General features: G+C 33.5%; 2 protein-coding genes across 2 annotated transcripts; both read left to right on the top strand.

The window, feature by feature from the left end:
* The first annotated feature begins 15,895 nt into the window (after positions 1-15,895).
* Positions 15,896-17,980, top strand: LOC139486544 (uncharacterized). The gene is made up of 3 exons (XM_071271460.1): positions 15,896-16,055; positions 16,796-16,968; positions 17,703-17,980. The coding sequence occupies exons 2-3, from the start codon at positions 16,803-16,805 to the stop codon at positions 17,882-17,884; spliced, it is 348 nt and encodes a 115-aa protein (XP_071127561.1). The 5' UTR covers positions 15,896-16,055; positions 16,796-16,802; the 3' UTR covers positions 17,885-17,980.
* Positions 17,981-18,249: 269 nt separating this feature from the next.
* Positions 18,250-21,147, top strand: LOC139486527 (uncharacterized). Its single transcript, XM_071271439.1, has 3 exons — positions 18,250-18,304; positions 19,746-20,016; positions 20,729-21,147. The coding sequence occupies exons 2-3, from the start codon at positions 19,848-19,850 to the stop codon at positions 21,103-21,105; spliced, it is 546 nt and encodes a 181-aa protein (XP_071127540.1). The 5' UTR covers positions 18,250-18,304; positions 19,746-19,847; the 3' UTR covers positions 21,106-21,147.

Here is a 21,147-nt window from a genome sequence, read left to right as displayed (position 1 = left end):
GCATGAAAATGGTCATGTATTAGTGAATTGTAAGGGCGATGCAACTTGAGGTCAGTGCGCGATCACGTGACATTATTATTTGTAAACAAATTTAAAACATGCTCCCCGCGTAACACGTGTCTGAATTATCCTTTCAAAGTGTTATGAATCTTTCAATCACTATTTTATGAAATATTTCTAGGTTTGCATATCAGTAGTCAAAGTGAATTAAACGTAGTTCTTAGTTGTGTTTTTTTTTATATAGAATTAGAAGGTAAATCTACATAAGGGGGTCTCATTGGGGGGGGGGGGGGGGGGGGGGGGTGGTGTTCTGATCCCAGATCCCACTTACTGTTTTGTCAGATTCCCATATCCCACTTACACTATGTACATGAGCAATTTTCATTTTTTTGTCATTTCCGGGGTCCTGCAGAACCCCATTTCCCGTTTTCACGACAGACCTCATTTCCCGTTTTCATGACACAATAATTTGACTTTCACGTTTCACGCTTGCGAAAAATTGTCAATATTGGTCACGCTTAGACCCAATGAGAACCACACACTAGTCAGTATTTAACTTCACCCAAAAAGATGACTCAACTTCCCTCTATATTTAAAACCTGCATACTAATTTAAATAGCATTTGCTCCCCTTGAACACTACTTGGCCCCTTCCGTGTCATTTCCCTTTAAATTTGCTGAAAAGTCATACTTTAAGTCCATTAACAGTAACGGCTAATATTTGATTTTACCATCTTAATTTCAATTTTCATATTGAACACATTTGACCATTCAATATGAGTTCCCATGTATTTTTGTCATATATGAAGGAGGTTTTAGGTCATGTTTTCCTAAACACCTTATTGCTATTTGTCTGTCTGGATTGTTAAAACCACAAAATCAAATATTGATGAATATGCAAGTTTTCAACAATCCCGGAACATTAACAAAGATGTGTGTGAGAGGGTGAAAATTACCCTTCTGATGTACTGATATTTTTAGCACCCCAAGTGAGAATCTAACTCAGGACTTTCAGCACTGTAGCCATCGGTCTTAACCACAAGATCACGAACTCACATTTGATGAACTAATTTCTTCTATATTAACTGTACGTGCATAAATTCTGTATTATTTGATAACCAATCACATTCACGTAGCATGTTTGCATGATAATGGGTTCTGTATGAGTGAACTGTAGTGTATTGCAAAATTAATGCAAATTGTGACGTCAGTGCGCCTTCACGTGACATAATTATTTGTAACCAAACCGGCTTCTCATGTAATGTAACGGTTTATTTCGTCCTCTGTGATATTTTATCCTGAGGATAATTTGTCCCGGTAATTTTTTTCCAGGCATGTTATTTCATTTCACAGGTTGATTTTTCCCAGAGGAGTGAAAATCTATCAGATTTCTGTGTTATGCGGATAGTATGTACGGGTATATATTTGCCGTATTATATTTCACAGAACCGTGTGAAAAAGAGTCCCATTAACTACTATGTAAGTTACTCTCAATCAATATATACCTGACTATAATTATAAAATGTTTACAAAGGTAAGCAACTGTCTAGGGCCAGGTAAGGGAGGGGAAAAATTAGTATTAGTACTATTTCGCAGAACGATAAACAGATGCATAGACAGACCAAGGGGGTGGGGGAAATTTAGCTTATGACATATATGTAAGAAATCATTGAAGCTTGATGGGAGTGGGCAACCCTCTGGTCCATCAGAGCCCCCACACCTTTTTGAAAAGTTCTGGATCTGCCACTGAGATTTGCAGGTTTTCTTAGTAAAGATACCTTAAAATATCACAAACTGTGTGCTTTCCAGACCATAGTTTACATTTTTTTCATATTTTGCCGTGTCAAAATGACCTAAATTTAAAGGACAGTATATAGACCCAAAAATGGTATATCACATTCTACACATCAAGATTTTAGCAGGAAAGACTGCCATTGGAGTTTTTAACCATTGTGACTTTTTAATTTGATCTACTCCACTAATTAAAGTCGTTGAAGTAGAATATTTAATGTAGGTTTGTCCACATTTTGGTATATATTAATACATGTTTAGAAATAATGTTGAGCCTGTTCCTAGATGCCTGTTATAGACTTCAATATTTATTGTTAATTGAAAATAAATGGAATCAATTCTTTCAGAAAAGTTTAATTCTATGGAAATGTATCCCCCCTTTTATAAGTTGAAAAGGCTACATAGAGGTCAATATACAGTCTCCAACAGAAAACCAAAAAAGGAAAAATAAAGTGAATTTTGGAGAATTATTAAATGTACATGCATTTGAAATATTTAAGATATATTGTTTCAATTTTTTAGTTCTAGGTTCCACATAACTACCATTTTAGAAAACGATTTCAATGCTAAGTCTATTAGAGGGATATTTGATTTTCATTGGTTGTAAATATGGAATCTTATTCAGTGGCAAAGGAAATAGACACTGACAAGTCTTAGATAACATTTTATATAGTTTTGAATTTTTCTTCGTCAGTTGACTAAAATTAGATGGAGGTGTGTTCTAATTTCCAACAGAGGAGCAATCAACCTATATCAATATGTGCATGAAGCAAATTGATAGTTGCTAGATACTGAATGATTATATCCACAATAAAGGTTTAACCTGTGCATATATACTTAAAACAAGATAAAAAAAGTCATGTCTTTTTCAGGACTTCTGAATCCAATCATGTAGTATGGAATGTTATTGAGATATGGTTTGGGTGGATGGATGGTCATGAAGGACCTGTAGTACAAAGTATATCACTGGATTTAGCTCTTTGTCTAAGTGTATTATTAAAGTACCTTGCTTTGAGCTCAGTTCATTGTTATGCAATTCATTCTTTGTGAAATTAAGATTTGACAGACAACTCTAATGGACAAGGATTTGTCAAAGTAGTATCATCTCTATGTACAATGTAAGTATTCAGGAGATAAAAGCATTCTATTTTGATTTGAACCATACATTTTATAAAAAAAAGTGGGAACAAATTTACCGGACAATGCTACTCCCACTACTAGCAATATGATGCTAGGTTGTTTTAATACATCTGTATTGCCTGCTGATGACTCGGCCCTGAGTGTAAACGGTCCTTCAATTAGGAGGGAAAAAAATTATAAGGCCTATCCAGTCTAAGGGAGCTACCATTTGATTTTTATGGGGGGAGCTAGGATGAAATTTGAAAAAAAGGCAGGACAGGATTTTGAGTAAAAAAAAAAGGCAGGATGAGTAACTTGGCAAAAAAAAAAAAAGCAGGATGACAATTGTTGTAAAAAAGTCAGGATAAGCTAAGAAAAAAAGAGGCAGGACCGAATAGACTGAAAAATAAAAAGGCAGGACAGAGATTACAACTAAAAAAAAAGGCAGGACAAAATTTTTCATCCTAGCCCCCCCCCCCCCCCCCCCCCCATAAAAATCAAATGGTAGCTCCCTAATCGATTTCTAAAACTATACTTCATTGCACATGTTCAACATTTTTATACAACCACAAAAAATTTGGGGTCGTAAATTGGTATCCTGTCCGAAAGATGGTTTCTGGATAATAACTTTATTATAAGTCAACAGAAATCAACAAAATTATAACACAACGCTTATAACCACAAAAGGAAGCTTGGGATTGATTTTGGGGGTTATGGTCCCTAAGGTTTAGGAATAAGGGGTACAAAGGTGCCCAAAACAAGCTTTAATCTAGTGTCGGTTTAAAAAGTTGTGTATAAGTATTTCAATTGTTCTGAAATTGTACCACAATGTTTAATACCATAAGTAGAAGGTTCGGATATATTGTGTGGGTTATGGGACAAACAGTCTAATAATTACGGACCAAAAACAAACATTTTTGTAAATTCAAGACCCTTAATTGGAGTTTGTCCAGAATGGTTCTTGAATTACCTAATACCAATGCTTTATGAAATCTTCTTTGAAAATTGGAGTTATCTTTCTTTGTTCAGTCAACTTAAATCAATTATACAATATACAATGCAATATTCACTTTATTACCAACTGATAAATTAAAGCAGTCATTAATAACCATTCAGTGATTGCAAGCACTTTCTAGGGTATGCCCTTTTACAAATGGAAAAATTATACATTTTTTTAGTTTCTGATCTCTTAACTGAAGTTTGTCTCCTCTAAATGTTTCTCATTTCAGAAATTAAAAAGAAAATTTCTTTAGATATTTTTGTTTGAAAGGATTAATATTCAGCAGCATAGTGAATTGCTCCTAACACAAAAGCAAAACAAATATTTAAGTTCATTAGACCACATTCATTCTGTGTCAGAAACCTAAGCTGTGTCATCTATTTAATCACAATTCAAACTCAGAGCTGTTTCCAGCTTGAATGTTGTGTCAATACTAGCCCCAACTGTTCAGGCTTCGACCTCTGCAGTCGTATAAAGCTGGGCTCTGCGGAGCATCTGGTCCATTCATTTGTTTATTTTTCAATTTGTGTGAATTAACATAGTTACAGTAAATGCTAATTACTGCACTTTCATACCACAACAAATATTGTATTGGTACATGTATCACTCAAATGTGTATCCATATAACAAAAAAAATGAAAAGGAATAATTTTGCATTACCTTTTGAATACTATGACTTTTTAGATATGTAGACATATTAAGACTCATTAGTAGATGTTGATAATATTGGCTTAAAATGCTTGAAATTCTATCAGATTACTTTTGGAGCAGTTATGAGTTTTGAAATTAGAAAGATCATATCATATGCAACAAGTGTAGTAAGTTTCAAGTTGATTGGAATTCAGCTTCATCAAAAACTACTTTGACCAAAAACTTTAACCTGAAACTCCCACTTCCATTTTCTATGTTCAATGGACCGTGAAATTGGGGTCAAAAGTCTAATTTGGCTTTAAAATTAGAAAGATCATATCATAATGAACATGTGTACTAAGTTTCGAGTTGATTGGACTTCAGCTTCATCAAAAACTACCTTGGCCAAAAACTTTAACCTAAAGCGGGACAAACGAACGAACGGACCCACATACCAGAAAACATAATGCTATTGTAGGTGGGGGCATAAAAAATTTAATAAATAACACTCATAATGCTCAGATTGGTTGTCATCGTGCAACATAGTTAATAACACCATATAGAAAAAAAATAGAACTCATTTTGTCATAAGACACTGTCAAACATCCATACATACTATCCACACTCATCTGTGTCCACACTTGTTACAGTAACAATAAATTGTTAAGGTCATATGAAACGAGTGATTGGTGAAAAATAATGTTTAACCAATAATTGAACTAATGCATGCATATGTCATAAACCGAGTATTCTGTGCACGATTTTATCATTTTTAACGTAAACATATCATATAATCGTCATTTTTTCTCTCTCTGTCTGTTAATTATGATGTGAAAATATGGCAGCTCAATAATTATCGTGTTTTGAAGCTGAAGTTTACCGATTGTCACCAATAGTAAACAACAAGTTGCTTTCTTTAAAAAAAGAAATGCAATCGTAAACCCAAATGCTTGTTTGGCATTATATATATATTAGATAATTGTTTAATAAAGATGTATTGTCTTATATTACCATTTTGAATCCAATGTAAACAAACATGAACCTGATCAACATACGAGTAGTATTGCTGTCGGCTATGCTGATAACAATTATCTACAATAAACAATTACAAACAACCATTGGTACAACGCAGCAAGTAAATATTATACATCATAAAGAACAAACAACATGGGTTGCACGTAGTATCCAGCTGACATCGAAAACTAGGAAGCTACAGTCCTTGAACAACGTAAATAAAAAAATCCAACACACCCTCATATACTTGAGTTTTATTTTATTAATAAGATCAGCAGATATTGAACTTAATCCTGGTCCACGTACTCCTAAATATCCTTGTCAAATATGCTCCAAAGCGGTAACATGGAAACAGAGAGGGGTGGCATGTGATGATTGCAGTAAATGGTACCACGCAGACTGCATGTTAATATCTACACCTGTATATAACGCACTGGCCAATTCCAACATTTCATGGCACTGTGTAAATTGTGGAATGCCGAATTTTTCGTCATCATTATTTGAGTCCTTCATCATCGATTCAACTTATAACTCGTTCCAATCTTTATCCAGTGAAACATCAATATCAAGCCCAGGACCACCCACATACTCATCGTCACCTAAGCCGAAAAGCAAAAAAGACCAGCAGAAACAAAACAAGAAAGGTAAAAACACAAAAATCGTAGTTGTGAACTTTCAAAGTATTAAAAATAAAAAAGAAGAATTACTGAACATGATAGACACTTCCAATCCCGAAATTATATTAGGGACTGAAACATGGTTAAGACCAGACATATTAAGCTCTGAGATATTTCCACCACAATACTCAGTTTATAGAAAAGATCGTTCTGATGGATACGGAGGTGTATTGATAGCTGTAAGAGATATCATCATCAGCGAAGAACTACCCGTACAAAGTGACACAGAATCATTATATATTAGAGTAACAACACCTGACAGTAAATCCATCATAGTAGGATGTCTCTATAGACCACCCAGTAGCGATATCACCTACATGGAAAAAATGTGCAACACCACAGAAGAAATATATAAAGAGAATAAATTGTCTATATTATGGCTAGGAGGAGACATAAACCTTCCTGATATTGACTGGAAATCCAATTCAGTATGCGGCAACCAATATTCTACACAACTCAATAATAGGTTCGTAGATATGGTTAATAACTGCTGCCTAGACCAAGTGGTAACATTTCCCACTAGAGGATCCGCAACACTCGATATTTTCCTCACAAACAGACCATCCTTGGTAAATAGATGCGAGCCAATTCCTGGAATAGGCGACCACGACATCGTCTTCATTGATAGTAATGCCATCGCAATGCATCCAAAACCAACACAAAGAAAAATTTACATCTGGAAGAGAGCAGACATAGAAAAAATGAAATCAGATGCACAGGAACTATCTGAAAAATTTCATGGCTTGTATAACGCTCAGAGCTCAATATCAGAGATGTGGGAGTTCATAAAAACAGGACTCAAGAACATTCAAGACAAAAACGTACCATCAAAAATGTCATCAACAAGATTCCATCAACCTTGGATAAATGGCACAATAAAACGTATTACACGACGGAAAAAGAAAGCTTTTAAAAAAGCCCAAACAACAAAAACAACAAAAGACATCAAGAGATACAAAACTATCAAAAAGAGCTCACAGAAAGAATGTAAGAAAGCCTATTCAACATATATCCACGACATTATAAGCCCAGAGCAGAAATCCAACCCAAAGAAGTTCTGGAGCTTCATAAAGAATAAAAGATGCGAAAATGGAGGAGTAGCACCACTTAGAAACACAGATGGGCTCACATACTCAGACAACAAGATGAAAGCAAACATACTTAACAACCAGTTTTCCTCAGTATTCAACAGCAATGAAGACAAATCTACCATAAAGAAAATGAAAACAAAGCCGTACCCAGAGATGAAAAACATCACTATCTCGGAAAACGGAATACACAAATTACTTTCAAACCTCAACATACACAAAGCATCTGGGCCAGATGAAATTTCTACAAGATTATTGAAATCAATAGCGCCCGATATATCATCAATACTTACCACCTTTTTCCAAGCCTCTGTTGATCAAGGCACATTACCATCTGACTGGAAAAATGCAAACGTTGTCCCAATATTCAAGAAAGGGGATCGTAGCCAGGCATCAAACTACCGACCTGTATCATTAACTGCAATTCTATGCAAATTGTTGGAGCATATCATCTGTACCAATATCATAAAACACCTTGAATGTCACTCCATCTTGACCGATGCTCAACACGGCTTTAGAAAAGAACGGTCTTGTGAATCTCAACTAATTCTCACAATTCAAGACCTAGCAAAGAACATCGACATTAAAGAGCAAATAGATCTCATCCTCTTAGACTTTTCAAAGGCCTTTGACAAAGTCCCACATGAGCGACTACTGTACAAGATCGACCACTATGGCATAAGAGGGACAACAATAGACTGGTTAAGAAATTTTCTGGACGACAGACAGCAATGTGTACTCCTGGAAGGAGAATCTTCAGAAACCTCACCAGTGCAGTCTGGAGTTCCACAAGGTAGTGTGCTTGGCCCTCTGATGTTTCTCATTTTCATAAATGACCTTCCAGAGTATGTGTCAGCATCAAGCGTTAGACTTTTCGCAGACGACTGTGTCCTCTACCGCCAAATAAGAAACCAAGAAGATGCGAACACCCTTCAGAACGACCTAAATGGACTACAACAATGGGAGGCAGACTGGCAGATGGAATTCCACCCCCAAAAATGCCAACTCCTAAGAGTAACAACAAAACGGAACACGATTAAGGCGAACTACACCATACATGGCCATGTCCTAGAAGAGGTTGACTCGGCGAAATATCTTGGCCTCTCTATACACAAAACATTGAGTTGGAACAAACATATAGACAACATCGCAAAGAAAGCTAACTCGACCAGAGCTTTTCTTCAAAGAAACATCAAAAACTGTCCTAGTGAAACAAAAGCCTTATGCTATCAAACGCTTGTAAGACCACTCATGGAATACTCTAGCACCATCTGTGATCCAGCTACTAAGGACAATATAAACAAATTAGAAGCCATACAACGACGATGCGCACGATTTGTACTGAATGATTATAGAAGAACAAGCAGTGTAACATCAATGCTACAAACTTTAAATTGGGATACGTTACAGGAAAGAAGAGCTAAATGTAAAGCCATCATGTTTTATAGGGTAGTGCACAAACTCATTGCTATACCATCTATAAACTTACAGCTAGTAACAACAACAGTACGAGGGCACAAAGAACGATTCCTTGTTCCTTTTGCCAGGACTCAAGTATATCGATACTCGTTTTTCCCAGACACCATCAGAATCTGGAATGGACTGCCACAACAACTAGTAAGCTGCACAACCCTTGATTCATTCAAAAGGGGCGTGCAAGTGGTCCAGCTTCGATAGATGTCCAACCATGTTTTTAACCTTATTTTAAAGAATCACCGTTTCACTGTAGATATTTCGCACCTACCCGCACATTTGTTGTTCTCACATCGAACATGTACATAAAACAGTACGATAATACTCCCCTGGGAGGCCTGTACTACAAAGGAAGAAGAAGAAGAAGATTACTTTTGTTGTGCATAAGAATTAGAAACTGACATTGCCTGTTTAGTGGTTTAAATAATGTAATACCGGCTTCACACATCAACGTATAGATCCAACGTACGTCCGCCGAGGTAAAAAAAAATCATGCACGCAGGCTACCAAAACGCTAGTAATTTTGATGCATTCAACCTGTCAATCATATCTGTATCGTGTGCACAACGAGCTTAAAGCGTGTATTGGGTGTGCGTAAAGCGTACCTTAGCGTTTCTCCTGGTCTTCCTACATTCCCAACTGCAGGTCTGTCTATATGTGAATGTTTGTCAATAAGTCTGTCACATTCGCCCGTCTGTTTACATGTTTACCAGTCCGTCTATGTCCACTGGTTCGTCTACATGTTCACTAGCTTTGAAATAGCTTTCGGTAAGTGCGATTATTTCAGTGATTTGTGTCTATTGTTTTTATGTAAGTGATTATTGTGCACCGTACCCATAATTTTAGGGACGCGAATTGCAACTGATATTTTACAGTTTTTTCTTGCGATGTGTTGTCCTTAAGGTTTGGTTCATTTTGGAGGGTTGGGTTTACATTGTTTATGTGCCAATGTCCATTCTAAAGCCAGAAACATGTAGTACAGTGGTTGTTGTTCATAATTCATGTCGGTCAAGTTGTTTTCGTAAATTATTTTGTTATCAATAAGGCTGTTTAGTTTTGTTTGATTTTTGTTTTTAAATCTTAATGGTCGGGGCATTTAATAGCCGACTAAATAGTAGTTTTTTTTCATTTTTGGAGGCTGCTCGGTGGCCTTTAAAGACTTACTACCACGTCATTGTAACTCTGGTTGGTATTTGTATCATTAGTGCTGGACCATGGTCGATCCTATATGCACCTTTGAGGCAGGCGGGATATTTTTGTCATTTTTGTAGATCTTGTACAGCTCAAACTAATGTGAGTAGTTCCTGTACTTCTATGTCTAGTCCCATGTTGCATGGTTAGAGAGGATGTAATATCTTCTGTAGGTTTGATGAAGTTTCACCCGTATCGGACTTCTTTTCCTACATGAAAGCTTTAAGGCGACGAGTATTTTTGTATGCAATGTGCCCGTAACGTGTCTAAAACTTATCTGTAGCGTTTTCAACGCTCGTGTAGCATGTATATTATGTGCGTGCAGTTTACAGGTACATGTATATACGTTTGACAAACGCTTGAGCTGAATGATTTTTTTTATGTTCCATTAAAATTTTCCTGAAGTAAAAGCGTTCACCAAGCGTATACCTTTGCATTTCGACGTACTTCAAACTTATGGAACGCGTGTTTAAACGCTTGCGTAAAGTTCCTCTGGTGAGCAACTAAGTTACGCATACGATGATACGGACTTTGTTAATTTTCTTTTTTGACTGATTGTTTTACATTGTCATTTCGGGGCCTTTTAAATCCGACTATGCGGTACGTGCTTTGCCTGTTGTTGAAGGCCGTACGGTGACCCATAGTTTGTATTCTGTGTTATTTTGGTTTCTTGCAGATAGTTGTCTCATTGACACCAAACCCGATATCTTCTTTTTTTATATTCGATATCTTATCGCCGACCTGGTTAAGTCTGCTAAAAATGTATGCATGATTCATTTTTAGGTTATCAGTCGTAATTAAAGTGGCACATTTAATTCGTTGTTTCATTGCTTGAAGTATCATTTCTTACATCTGCATGGTCAAATGTGTATTTTTTTAAAATAAATTTTAGATTTAGATTTCAGTCACGGTTATTTTTTCCCCCTTCATATTGAATATCTATACTTCAGTATCAGTCGCATTTTAATGACGAAAAGGATTCAGAGGTTATTAAAAAAAGTAAATAATGTTGCAATATTTAAACAAAGAAAATAACTATAAATTTGCAATATTAATGAAAATAAATACGGACATAACTTTCATAATTAATTTTAACGTTATTTTCAATAAACGATTTTTTTTAAATCCTCGTTTTTACACCTATTTGAGGCACGTATTTATGATTATATTTCCATGTCCTTGGTCTATCTAGACGTAAAATTTCAAAAAGTGCTAATACTTTTTTTAAAGACATTATTTTTAATTGTTTTCGTTCAAAATATTTTATTTTTTCATATTCAATATCTATTTAATTTTATTTTTAATAACCATTTTTTTTTTTTTATTAAAGTTGCAATATTTAACCCAAAAAAATAACTGCAATTTAATCATATGAAAGAAAGACTTCCCTTTAATTTCAGTATAAAAAAATAAATAGCTTGCTTTTTACAACATGTACATCTTCACTAAACGTAAAATCTAAAATAAAGTGCTACTAAAACTCTTTCTAAAGATTTTATTTTGAATTATTCTCGTTCAGAATATAAAGCGCATTGTTTACATGAAATCTTATCTCATATCTAAACACAGCTGGTTACATCGTTTGACTAATTAAAATAATACGCATGTAGGTTAATATTAGCAGCTTGTAATCGTGTGCAAGAAAATATTATATCATAATAAATTTCAGATCATACGTAAAATATCTCTATAGCAACTTAAGATGCTAATGCATATTCAACAGATTTGTAAGCTATTGCGCATGCATTTGAAAGGTGGTCATAGCTATTGCGCATGTATTTGAAAGGTGGTCATAGAAAGACCAGAAGTGTTCCGACTAACATCCGGTGTTCCGAAAGACTACATCACTCGTCCAATATATACTGCGTAAACCCTCAGGGGTTTTATTTATTAATATAATAGAATTGAAATTTATATGTATTCTTCACAAGGAGCTTGGACTTGTTGAAGACAATGTAACAAGCTACTGATGGAAATAATGGAATTTTGAAAATAAAAAATAAGAAAATAGGTCTTAAAGTCATATGAAACCTCACTGAATTAAAAAAAATATATGATGCATATTTTTTTTATAACAAAATGGATAGTTTTCATTATAAAACTTATGTACATATACTTTTACTGAAGAATTTTGTTAATTTGCCCTCATTTAGAACTGAGAAGTTTGCCCTTTTCAATTGCTTGCTTCCAGGAAGCAATTCGCCGACATTATTTTCCGTATGCAATTGACCTTAGCGTAACCCTACTCGTAAAAATCCGGTGATAGCAATACGCATGGATCTCAGTCACTGAAATAAACTATTATCTGATTGTACATGTTATACACGTTCGGGTTTACGCAATCAACAAAGAAGCATGAATATTGAGAACGTGTATAACATGTACAATCAGATAATAGTTTATTTCAGTGACTGAGATCCATGCGTATTGCTATCACCGGATTTTTACGAGTAGGGTTACGCTAAGGTCAATTGCATACGGAAAATAATGTCGGCGAATTGCTTCCTGGAAGCAAGCAATTGAAAAGGGCAAACTTCTCAGTTCTAAATGAGGGCAAATTAACAAAATTCTTCAGTAAAAGTATATGTACATAAGTTTTATAATGAAAACTATCCATTTTGTTATAAAAAAAATATGCATCATATATTTTTTTTAATTCAGTGAGGTTTCATATGACTTTAAGACCTATTTTCTTATTTTTTATTTTCAAAATTCCATTATTTCCATCAGTAGCTTGTTACATTGTCTTCAACAAGTCCAAGCTCCTTGTGAAGAATACATATAAATTTCAATTCTATTATATTAATAAATAAAACATCAATCTAATAAATGTATCTTAACATTAACTAAAAAATTATCTTCTTTTAACTTCTTTGAATAATACATTCGTTTTTTAAATTCTCTAATGAATAGACAAAAAACATCAACTTCTTTTCATTTTCTGATCGTTACATAGTAGGATTTATAAATTGAAAACCCAATAATAGTAATAAGAAAGTTAAAGCCAAAGTAATATTTATCAGATATTTTATAGCCAAAAACAATATCTTTCAATGTGAAATCTTTTTCTATATTTACTTTTTGCAATAAATTATGATTTTTTTTTCCAAAAATCGTGTAAAAAAGAAAATGACATAAAGTAATGTTGATAATCTTCTTCAGTAAGGCATTTGTTACATAAATCATTGTCTGTTACCTTCCATCTAAATAATAACTTTTTAGTAGGTAAAATGCTTTTTAAAAGTTTCCATCGATACATCTTCAATTTATTTTCTTTTAAATAGTAAAAAATAAAGTTGTACAATGGTTTCAAATGAAATTCTGTCTGTAATGGTAAAAAATTTAACCATAAATTTATACCAATAGGTTTCACAATTTTTTTCTTTACTGTTATATAATAACTTATTTGACAAAAAAGAAATGTCAATATAATTACCACTTATTGACAAATATTGTTTTTTTATATTGACTATACTTCTCGTTGAATTTTCTGATCTAAGACATTGTAACCAATCTTTTGGAATTGCTTTTTTTTAGGGATGTCAACTCAGCTATCAAGTTGGATTTATTTTCAATTTTTGCAAAATTGCATTTTGTGAAATTTGCCCATTTTCATTTTAAACATCATTTATATAAATCAAGTTACCTTTTCTCCAATTTTTAAAAAAAAAGACATTTGTTATTAAATTTAATGTATTTATTCCCCCAAATAATTTGTTTTCTAATTTCGTAAAAGGTTTTTGGTATATCTGTCTGTCCTCTTCCTAATTTCATCCAGCTTTTTAATACATTTTATAAAATTTTGGAATATTAGGTATGTGAAGTCGATACTCGATGTACAGATGTAGGCCTTGTTTAGATTAAGTGTACACAAAACTAGGCATTTAAAACATTAGTTTCACCGTGTTTATTTAAGGAAGAAACAATTTGTGAATAAAATTGATATTTATAACAATTATTAATAAAGTTCTTTACAGAAATATTTGTCTAAACTTGATATATATATTTTTTTTTAAACTTAACGTAGCTTTATTAGCCCTTATCAAGACTCAAAGCAGCATCATTGCCGAACACATAATTCATTTGAAAAATAAGGCATTTCCGAATCGACTTGACTTGCACTCATAAATGCATTACTTAAAAAGTGTGAGGTAAATGTATTGTTTGTCTAGTACATGTATCTCGGATCCGTTAAATTACCCTTAAAACTAAAAAAAAAAACCAAAACATTACCCCTCCCTTTGCCAAATACTCCTTGGAGAAGAAATACCATTTGAAAAAACCAGAAAAGATAGGAATATAGTGATCCCTAATATATCATTCCTTCTTCTTCAATCTCTGTACCGATGTAATGCATTGGCTTTAGGAGAATAAAAATATATTCTTCGCCCGTAAGCACGCTGCTGCAGCCTACGTTTAATAATGCTTATATAATCGAGACATCTTTATTATTTTTAAACTACTGCAAATCATCAAAACGTCTTTCATAAAGAAGCAACCACTTAACTTAAAAAAAGGGGCGCGGTATTTTGTAAATTTGTCTGAGCCAGAAATTTTTCCGCGCAAACGTTTTATTCCGGTTTTTTTTCGATGCTCGTAATAAATGTCTTTTTTCAACATTTAACACTATATAATAATGTATGGGGAAACTCTTGATTTAGAATATTTTTGTATCATCTGTAGGACCTTTTTTTTTTTATCCAATCGGGGTTCGGAATATTTCCATCGATACCCCATTCCCCCCATCCCCCGGATTTAAAGTCAAATAGTCGTTCCCTTACTGCTAGAAAAGTTGTCCGAAAACTTAATTTGCATTCGGTTCTACGTAATGAACATTTAAATGACATAGAGTTTACAAGTGTGAACAAATCTTATGTATACAGGTAATTAAACAAGGTGTATAGATGTGAACAAGTTTAATGTGAAACCAATGTCCAGTACATTAAACTAATTGTAAACAAGTTTACTGTACATGGCGTTCGGTGTGAACACGGCCTTACAACAGTTCACACAACACTAAACATACCTACGTATAACAGTCCACAGAACACTACACATATCAACTTAAAACAGTCCGAACAACACTATACACATAATATGAAAGAGCGAACCAAATCCATGAAATCAACCTTAACAAAATACCAGGGATGAACTCAGATAAAGAAACTAGCAATAGGCCTCTGACAGTTTTGATAAAAACTAGCATTACTGCGAGCAGAGCTATAGCAAAATGAAATCTCACCTCTAGCAAAAGCACTTATTGGCTACAGAGAAAAAACAAAGATTTTCATGAAATTATTAAAAGACATGTCACAATGATATGATTGAAATTGTGAGAAATTTAAATAAATTGTTATAAGGGGTTTAAGACGAATCATGGATAAAAATATAGGTAACCTCAATATAAAGCAATGAGAAAGAGTACACTAGCTTTATATGGTTGAGAATCTGCCAAAAAAATCATGTAATTTAGGCAGAGAAGCGTATGGAACGCCATAGCTGTATTATGTGTCTTTTTTTATTGCTTTTCTATTATACGAAGGTGGAAAAGCAATAAAAAAGACACATCAGACAGCTATGGCGTTCCATAGTAGCGGATACAAATGTTTACTATAGTGTGTAGATATAATGTCTTCCAGAAGTTAACACAAAATCAATGTAGTCAAATGATAAATATGAAATTATAGGCACAGAAGTAAATAATTTCAGTAATATTTAGTCAAAGTCTCATAAAGTTTCGTTCAGCAGTTTTTAAGCGCAGAGGCGGATACAAAAAAACGCGACAAAACTACGAACGAACAGACATACATACGGACGGACTCCTCCATCGCTATGTAAGGCGGGATATGATTAAAATACCATGCACGAAATTGATAATATTTACCACAGAATAAGAATCATGGAAAACGTTGCGCTTGCGCTAATTCCATTCTTTTCGACGTCATAAACATCTCCGCTGCCAACGCTATCGTCGAAGTATCGCCGATAGAAGCAAAAGAATAATTTTTTAGAGGTATTAAGATTGATCCCGTGAAGCTTTTAAGAAGATAGTCGAAATCGAAAGAGAAGTGTGGTGAGTTTTTTTTATTGTACCTTTTAACCATGTACTATGCATTTTTGTTCTGTTTTCCATTCTAAAACCTTCAGCACTTCGTAATCTGTAAGTTAATGTAAGTCATCTGTTTCATTGTCTGGAACTGAGATTGTTGTGTTTATTAGAAATCTTTAATTTGCTGATAATCCTCTAGACTTCCATATATTTTGTGCTAATTTGATGTGTCAAATTGCTAATATTAATATGTTGAATATACTTTTGACCTTAAAATCCGAGATAACTATACCGCAGTAGTAGTTTCAGATAAAAGGCATGCAAAACAAATCCAAGCTTCTCTTTGTCTGGTCGTTCTGGTCCTTATTATAATCAGCAAAGTAGATCTTAAGTTTCGATTTTACTAGATTTTCGAATATAAAGACGAAAGAATATAAGATATGTATCAATTTTGAATTCTGACTACAGTTATCGTGGTTTCGGGGTTTGTATGCCATTTGAAAAGATGGAAATTAGCAAACTTACATTTTGGATGGATAAATTTGATTAAACTTTGAATAAATGCATTGTTCGTTGAATGTTTAAGAATTAACATAGATTTATGTGTTCATTTATACAATACATTAAGTAGTCCTATAAGATACAAGCATACTATCTTTAGTTGATCAAGCAGATTTATTTTTTAAAAGTGGGATATAGGAGAGGGGTTACAATGGATTCCACAATGCATTTTTAATTTTATCATTTGACTCCACAATCAACAGGATAAGTATGGAGTTAACATACCAAGAAAAGAAGGTACACCAGGCAGCGAATGGCTTATGTGAAGCCATTATAAGTGTTGCACAGTTTGAATTTACACTGGAACAGTGGACTGTAGTCGAGGTAGACATTAGAGAAGCTGAAGACATGGAATCTGCATTGATAAAGGAATTAGGTATGTCCGTCAAATAGTCTCCCTCCCCTGCCCTAGCTTACACTTCTGAATATAAAACAAAATCAAGATTGTCTCTTATGATTCTTTTGTAAATTCATTGACCACTACTAGTATTTCCTTTAACCTATGAATGAATGATTACGTTATGTTTTTTTTTAAATATATCTATAAAGATGCTATTGGGTATAGAACTAAATTGATTGACAAATTGTAGATATTTTTGTATTTAGTCAAACCTAAGTAAAAGTTCAATGCATAATGATGGATCTTTCTCAGATAAAAAATGTCATTCTGGTTTTCTGTTTCGAACTTGAGCCTTACAATATGTCAAGGTCAACATCGCCTCGCGTCTATACAAGTGGTCACTTAAACTTATCAGACACTTTTGTTTATTTGAGCTGTTAGGTTGTTGTCTCATCATGTACAATATACCTGCTATCTTCCCAATGTTCAAGATCATTGTGATATATAGAATTGAAAATGGAAATGGGGAATGGGGGGTGTGTCAAAGAAACAACCCAACCGAAGAGCAGACAACAGTCAAAAGCCACCAATGGGTCTTCAATGCAGTGAGAAACTCCCGCACCCGGAGGCGTGCTTCAGCTGGCCCCTAAACAAAAATGTATAATATACTAGTTCAGTGATAATGGACGGCATACTAAACTCTGAAATATACACAAGAAACTAAAATTAAAAATCATACAAGACTAACACAGGCCTGTTTCTCCATTTAGATAAATTAAAAGATCAGAACACAACAGCAGAAGAAAACATAGAAACAGATGACAATGTATTGACAGTTCCAGACGACACTCAGTGTGTAGATGATATATTGAAAGACCTAGGGGAAGCACTAAACGAAGTAGAACAGCAGAGAGTACCAATGCGAGCAGCAGGTAATTACGGTACTTCTTGAATCTCATTGCGCATTGTTTCTATTTTGCGTTCAGTTTAAATTTATCTTATTCGTTAAATTTTAGCAAAATGGACGAAACACAAGTAAGTCATGCACACGTATGAAATCTCCATTAATTGAATTGTAATATACTTTTGTTCTTTTTTGTTTCTGCTAAAAATATAGTTAAAACAATATGTTTTAACAGTTATATCTATAGATTTTCCTTGGTTTATGTTCATGATTTACTCTGAGCTAAACAGTAACAGTGTTTGATCGTTCATTTAACATCAGTAAATTGTAAAGTCGATTTATTTGAAGTAGTTGGATATTAAGAATTATTTAATGTTTCATCTTCATATTTCAGTTTACTAAGTTTTATTTTTTCATTTTCTAGGATCAACAGAGAAAACACTGAAAAATGCCAGATATGTTTTTAAGGTACAATTAAAAGATTAGTAAATTAGAATGGGAAAGATGTTGATGACAGTAACAATCTTATGATCGACTGTGAAATAATACAGTAGACCAAAGTCTTTTTTTTTTCTTCTCTCTCCTGAATATACACAAAATGTTTGCCACTGAACATTAAGGATACAACAAGTACTCTGTTCATGTTTTTGTTTGATTTAAAATAGTTCTCTTCCTTATCATCAGCTGCAAGTTTTCTTAAGAAAAAAAGTGAAAGTGATCAAATAGTTATATATAAATTTTTGGTAAAAACTTGCTACAAAAGGTTCTATTCATTGCCGGTTTTTAAATTGCTCATTTTCAAAATACCTAGCGGTCAGTCAACTCAATGTTACTATTTGATGTAAGATTTAACAACGGTTGTTTGATAATTTCCGGCAGCAAATATTTTATAACTGGAATGAAAAGCACTGAGCAACATCACAATAAAAAGAATTATTACTTGAGAAATATTAAGCTAGGTGGTTGAAGTCATAAAACTTTGCTCAGTGCTCGTTGCACAAAAATCATGTTCGGAACATAAAATGCAGCATTTTGATTGGTTGATTTTGGAGTATAAGTCATGACAAAAAACTGACTCTTAAGTTTTATGACTTCAGATCAGGGTAAATGATGTGTCTTTGTTTACCCTTAGCAAATAAGATATATATTTACAAAGTTCTGAAGAAATATACATGTACCTCTTAAACATGACAGCTGGAACCTGTTGAAGCAAGCGTCTTGAAGTAGCAAGTTTTTATTCTGCTCTCTAATTATGTGCTGGCTTCCCCTCCCCCTTATAATGGTCATCTTGTTGGTTGTTGTACTTTAAAGGTTTTTAATTGTATGTTTTACTTTTACGACATATGAACACGAACACTACATGTCGTGTGCCATTACCAAATCTGACTATTTTCGCCATATAATGTCTTTTTGCATGTATATAGTGTTTCTTTTCCTTCTGCGGAGTGGGGTATTTGTGCATGGTTGGTGTGATCAAATGCATTGTCCAATATCTGTTTTTTTTTTTGTATAATAAGTCATTCATGTTATCTTTTGCATATGTCAATTTCAATCGACAGTATAGGCGAAAGTCTTGTTGTACATAATACACGATATATAATAATTAGATTTATGAGCATGTAAAACTGGTTTAGTACCTTACCGCATGTTGCTGTGATTTTACAGTCTGACTTTCTTTGCCATATGTTGTATTGTTAGTTCTTCGTTGTCTACGCTTTATTGGTTCGGAGTAGGGAGGTGCTGATGTCGTTGTTGAAGTCTGTGGTTCTGTCCAATATTTTGGAAATTCAAGGCCTGGGTTTTTTTTTTTTAATGTTTTATGAGTTATTATATTAAAGACACTTTCCCCAAACGATAAGGGAAAAGAATAAAATCTAGGAGTACAAAAACGATGGTATTTTTTTTATAGGATACAGTCCAGAATTTTGATTTAAATGGAGCTGTAAGCAAAAAAACAAAAAAGGACAAAAAACGGGAAAATAGCACAACAAAGAAAGAGGAGATCATAAAAATGAAAATCGCTAAAGAAGAGGAAAAAGTTGTGCAGTTGTATTTCAAAGCAGTAGACAAGATAATGAAAAGGTACAGCAAGGATGTTCAAGCACAACATAAGAGGGAAGAAAAGAGGAGGAAGCTACTTAAAAAGGCGGAGAAAAAAACCCTAAAGATGTTGGAGAAAGGTACATATTTATTTGATTGAAATAGACACTTTCGGGGTTCTTCTCCTTCAGTGATTCCATATAGGGCAATGTTTTCTTATTAACTTGCCAATAATGAAAGAAACATTATACAAACTCGAAATTTACAAATTTTTATTTTAACCAAAATTTTTAAATGTAAAAAACTAGAAATTAAAAAAAAAACCAACTAGAAATACAAGTTTACAGAGAAACATGCAATACAAATACATATACAATAGATGAGGTAATCAAATAGTTATACAGTACGATATTATAAAAGGAAATACAAAATTATGATGGCATACCCTGTTTAGTAACATGTATAATAAAAATAAAATATAAAAATATCAAGAATCTAAGATTGTCAGGTGTGCGCAGAAAATCTTCGTAAAAAATGGATGATTCGGTGAAAATATCCAGTGGCTTATAATCCAGTTGTTTGTGACGATGACGCTTTCGTGCAAAATGTTTGTTTAAAACATTCTTAAATTCAGTTGATTTAACATATAAATTAAAACAGGATCAAATAGTTGATATCAACTTAATACCGAAATAACTGGTGCATGTAATAAAAAACTGAAACGTTTTTTGCCCATTGGTTTTTAATCATTATAAGTATCTCGTTGAATATAATAGCACTGATTTGCGTTATTTTCAATTTTTAATTTTAAAACTGCATGAACTTATTTGATTGTAACACTTACGTTTATAGAAATAAACAAGAGGGAGAAAGAATGTGTAAAGAACGAAAAGAAGAAACCGGCCAAAACATTAGATGTAAAGAATAAACACAACAATATAAAGAAAAGCAAAGCGAAAAAAGTTACAGGGAATAATAAGGACTTTGAGAAGAAAGAGTTACACACTGTGGATGAAGAAAATGCTTTGAAGAATAGAAAACCAAAGAACGGGGAAGAGAAAATCATAGATGAAAAGGACAAAGACTCTCAAAATATGGATACCAAGAAGAAAAATATTGATAGAATAGATACCACCATTGGTGGAAAGAAGAACACATTTTCAGCAAACATTCGTTCATTTTTACGGATCTTTTCTTGCAACAAAGGACAGGATAAAGCTGTAGTTTGATAAATCGTTTTTTGTATAACATTAAATTTTCTACATTTTTAA

Source organism: Mytilus edulis, chromosome 1 (assembly GCF_963676685.1).
Source record: "Mytilus edulis chromosome 1, xbMytEdul2.2, whole genome shotgun sequence".
Taxonomy (NCBI): Eukaryota; Metazoa; Mollusca; class Bivalvia; order Mytilida; family Mytilidae; genus Mytilus; species Mytilus edulis.
This window is presented reverse-complemented; position numbering and strand designations above follow the sequence as displayed.

What these genes read in the sequence shown, in the direction of transcription:
- LOC139486527 (XM_071271439.1), top strand. Translation starts at nt 19,848, where the DNA reads ATGAAAATCGCTAAAGAAGAGGAAAAAGTTGTGCAGTTGTATTTCAAA. An exon ending in CCTAAAGATGTTGGAGAAAG is followed by an intron (nt 20,017 to 20,728) that starts GTACATATTTAT and finishes TTACGTTTATAG; the next exon opens with AAATAAACAAGAGGGAGAAA.
- LOC139486544 (XM_071271460.1), top strand. Translation starts at nt 16,803, where the DNA reads ATGGAGTTAACATACCAAGAAAAGAAGGTACACCAGGCAGCGAATGGC. An exon ending in TGCATTGATAAAGGAATTAG is followed by an intron (nt 16,969 to 17,702) that starts GTATGTCCGTCA and finishes TTCTCCATTTAG; the next exon opens with ATAAATTAAAAGATCAGAAC.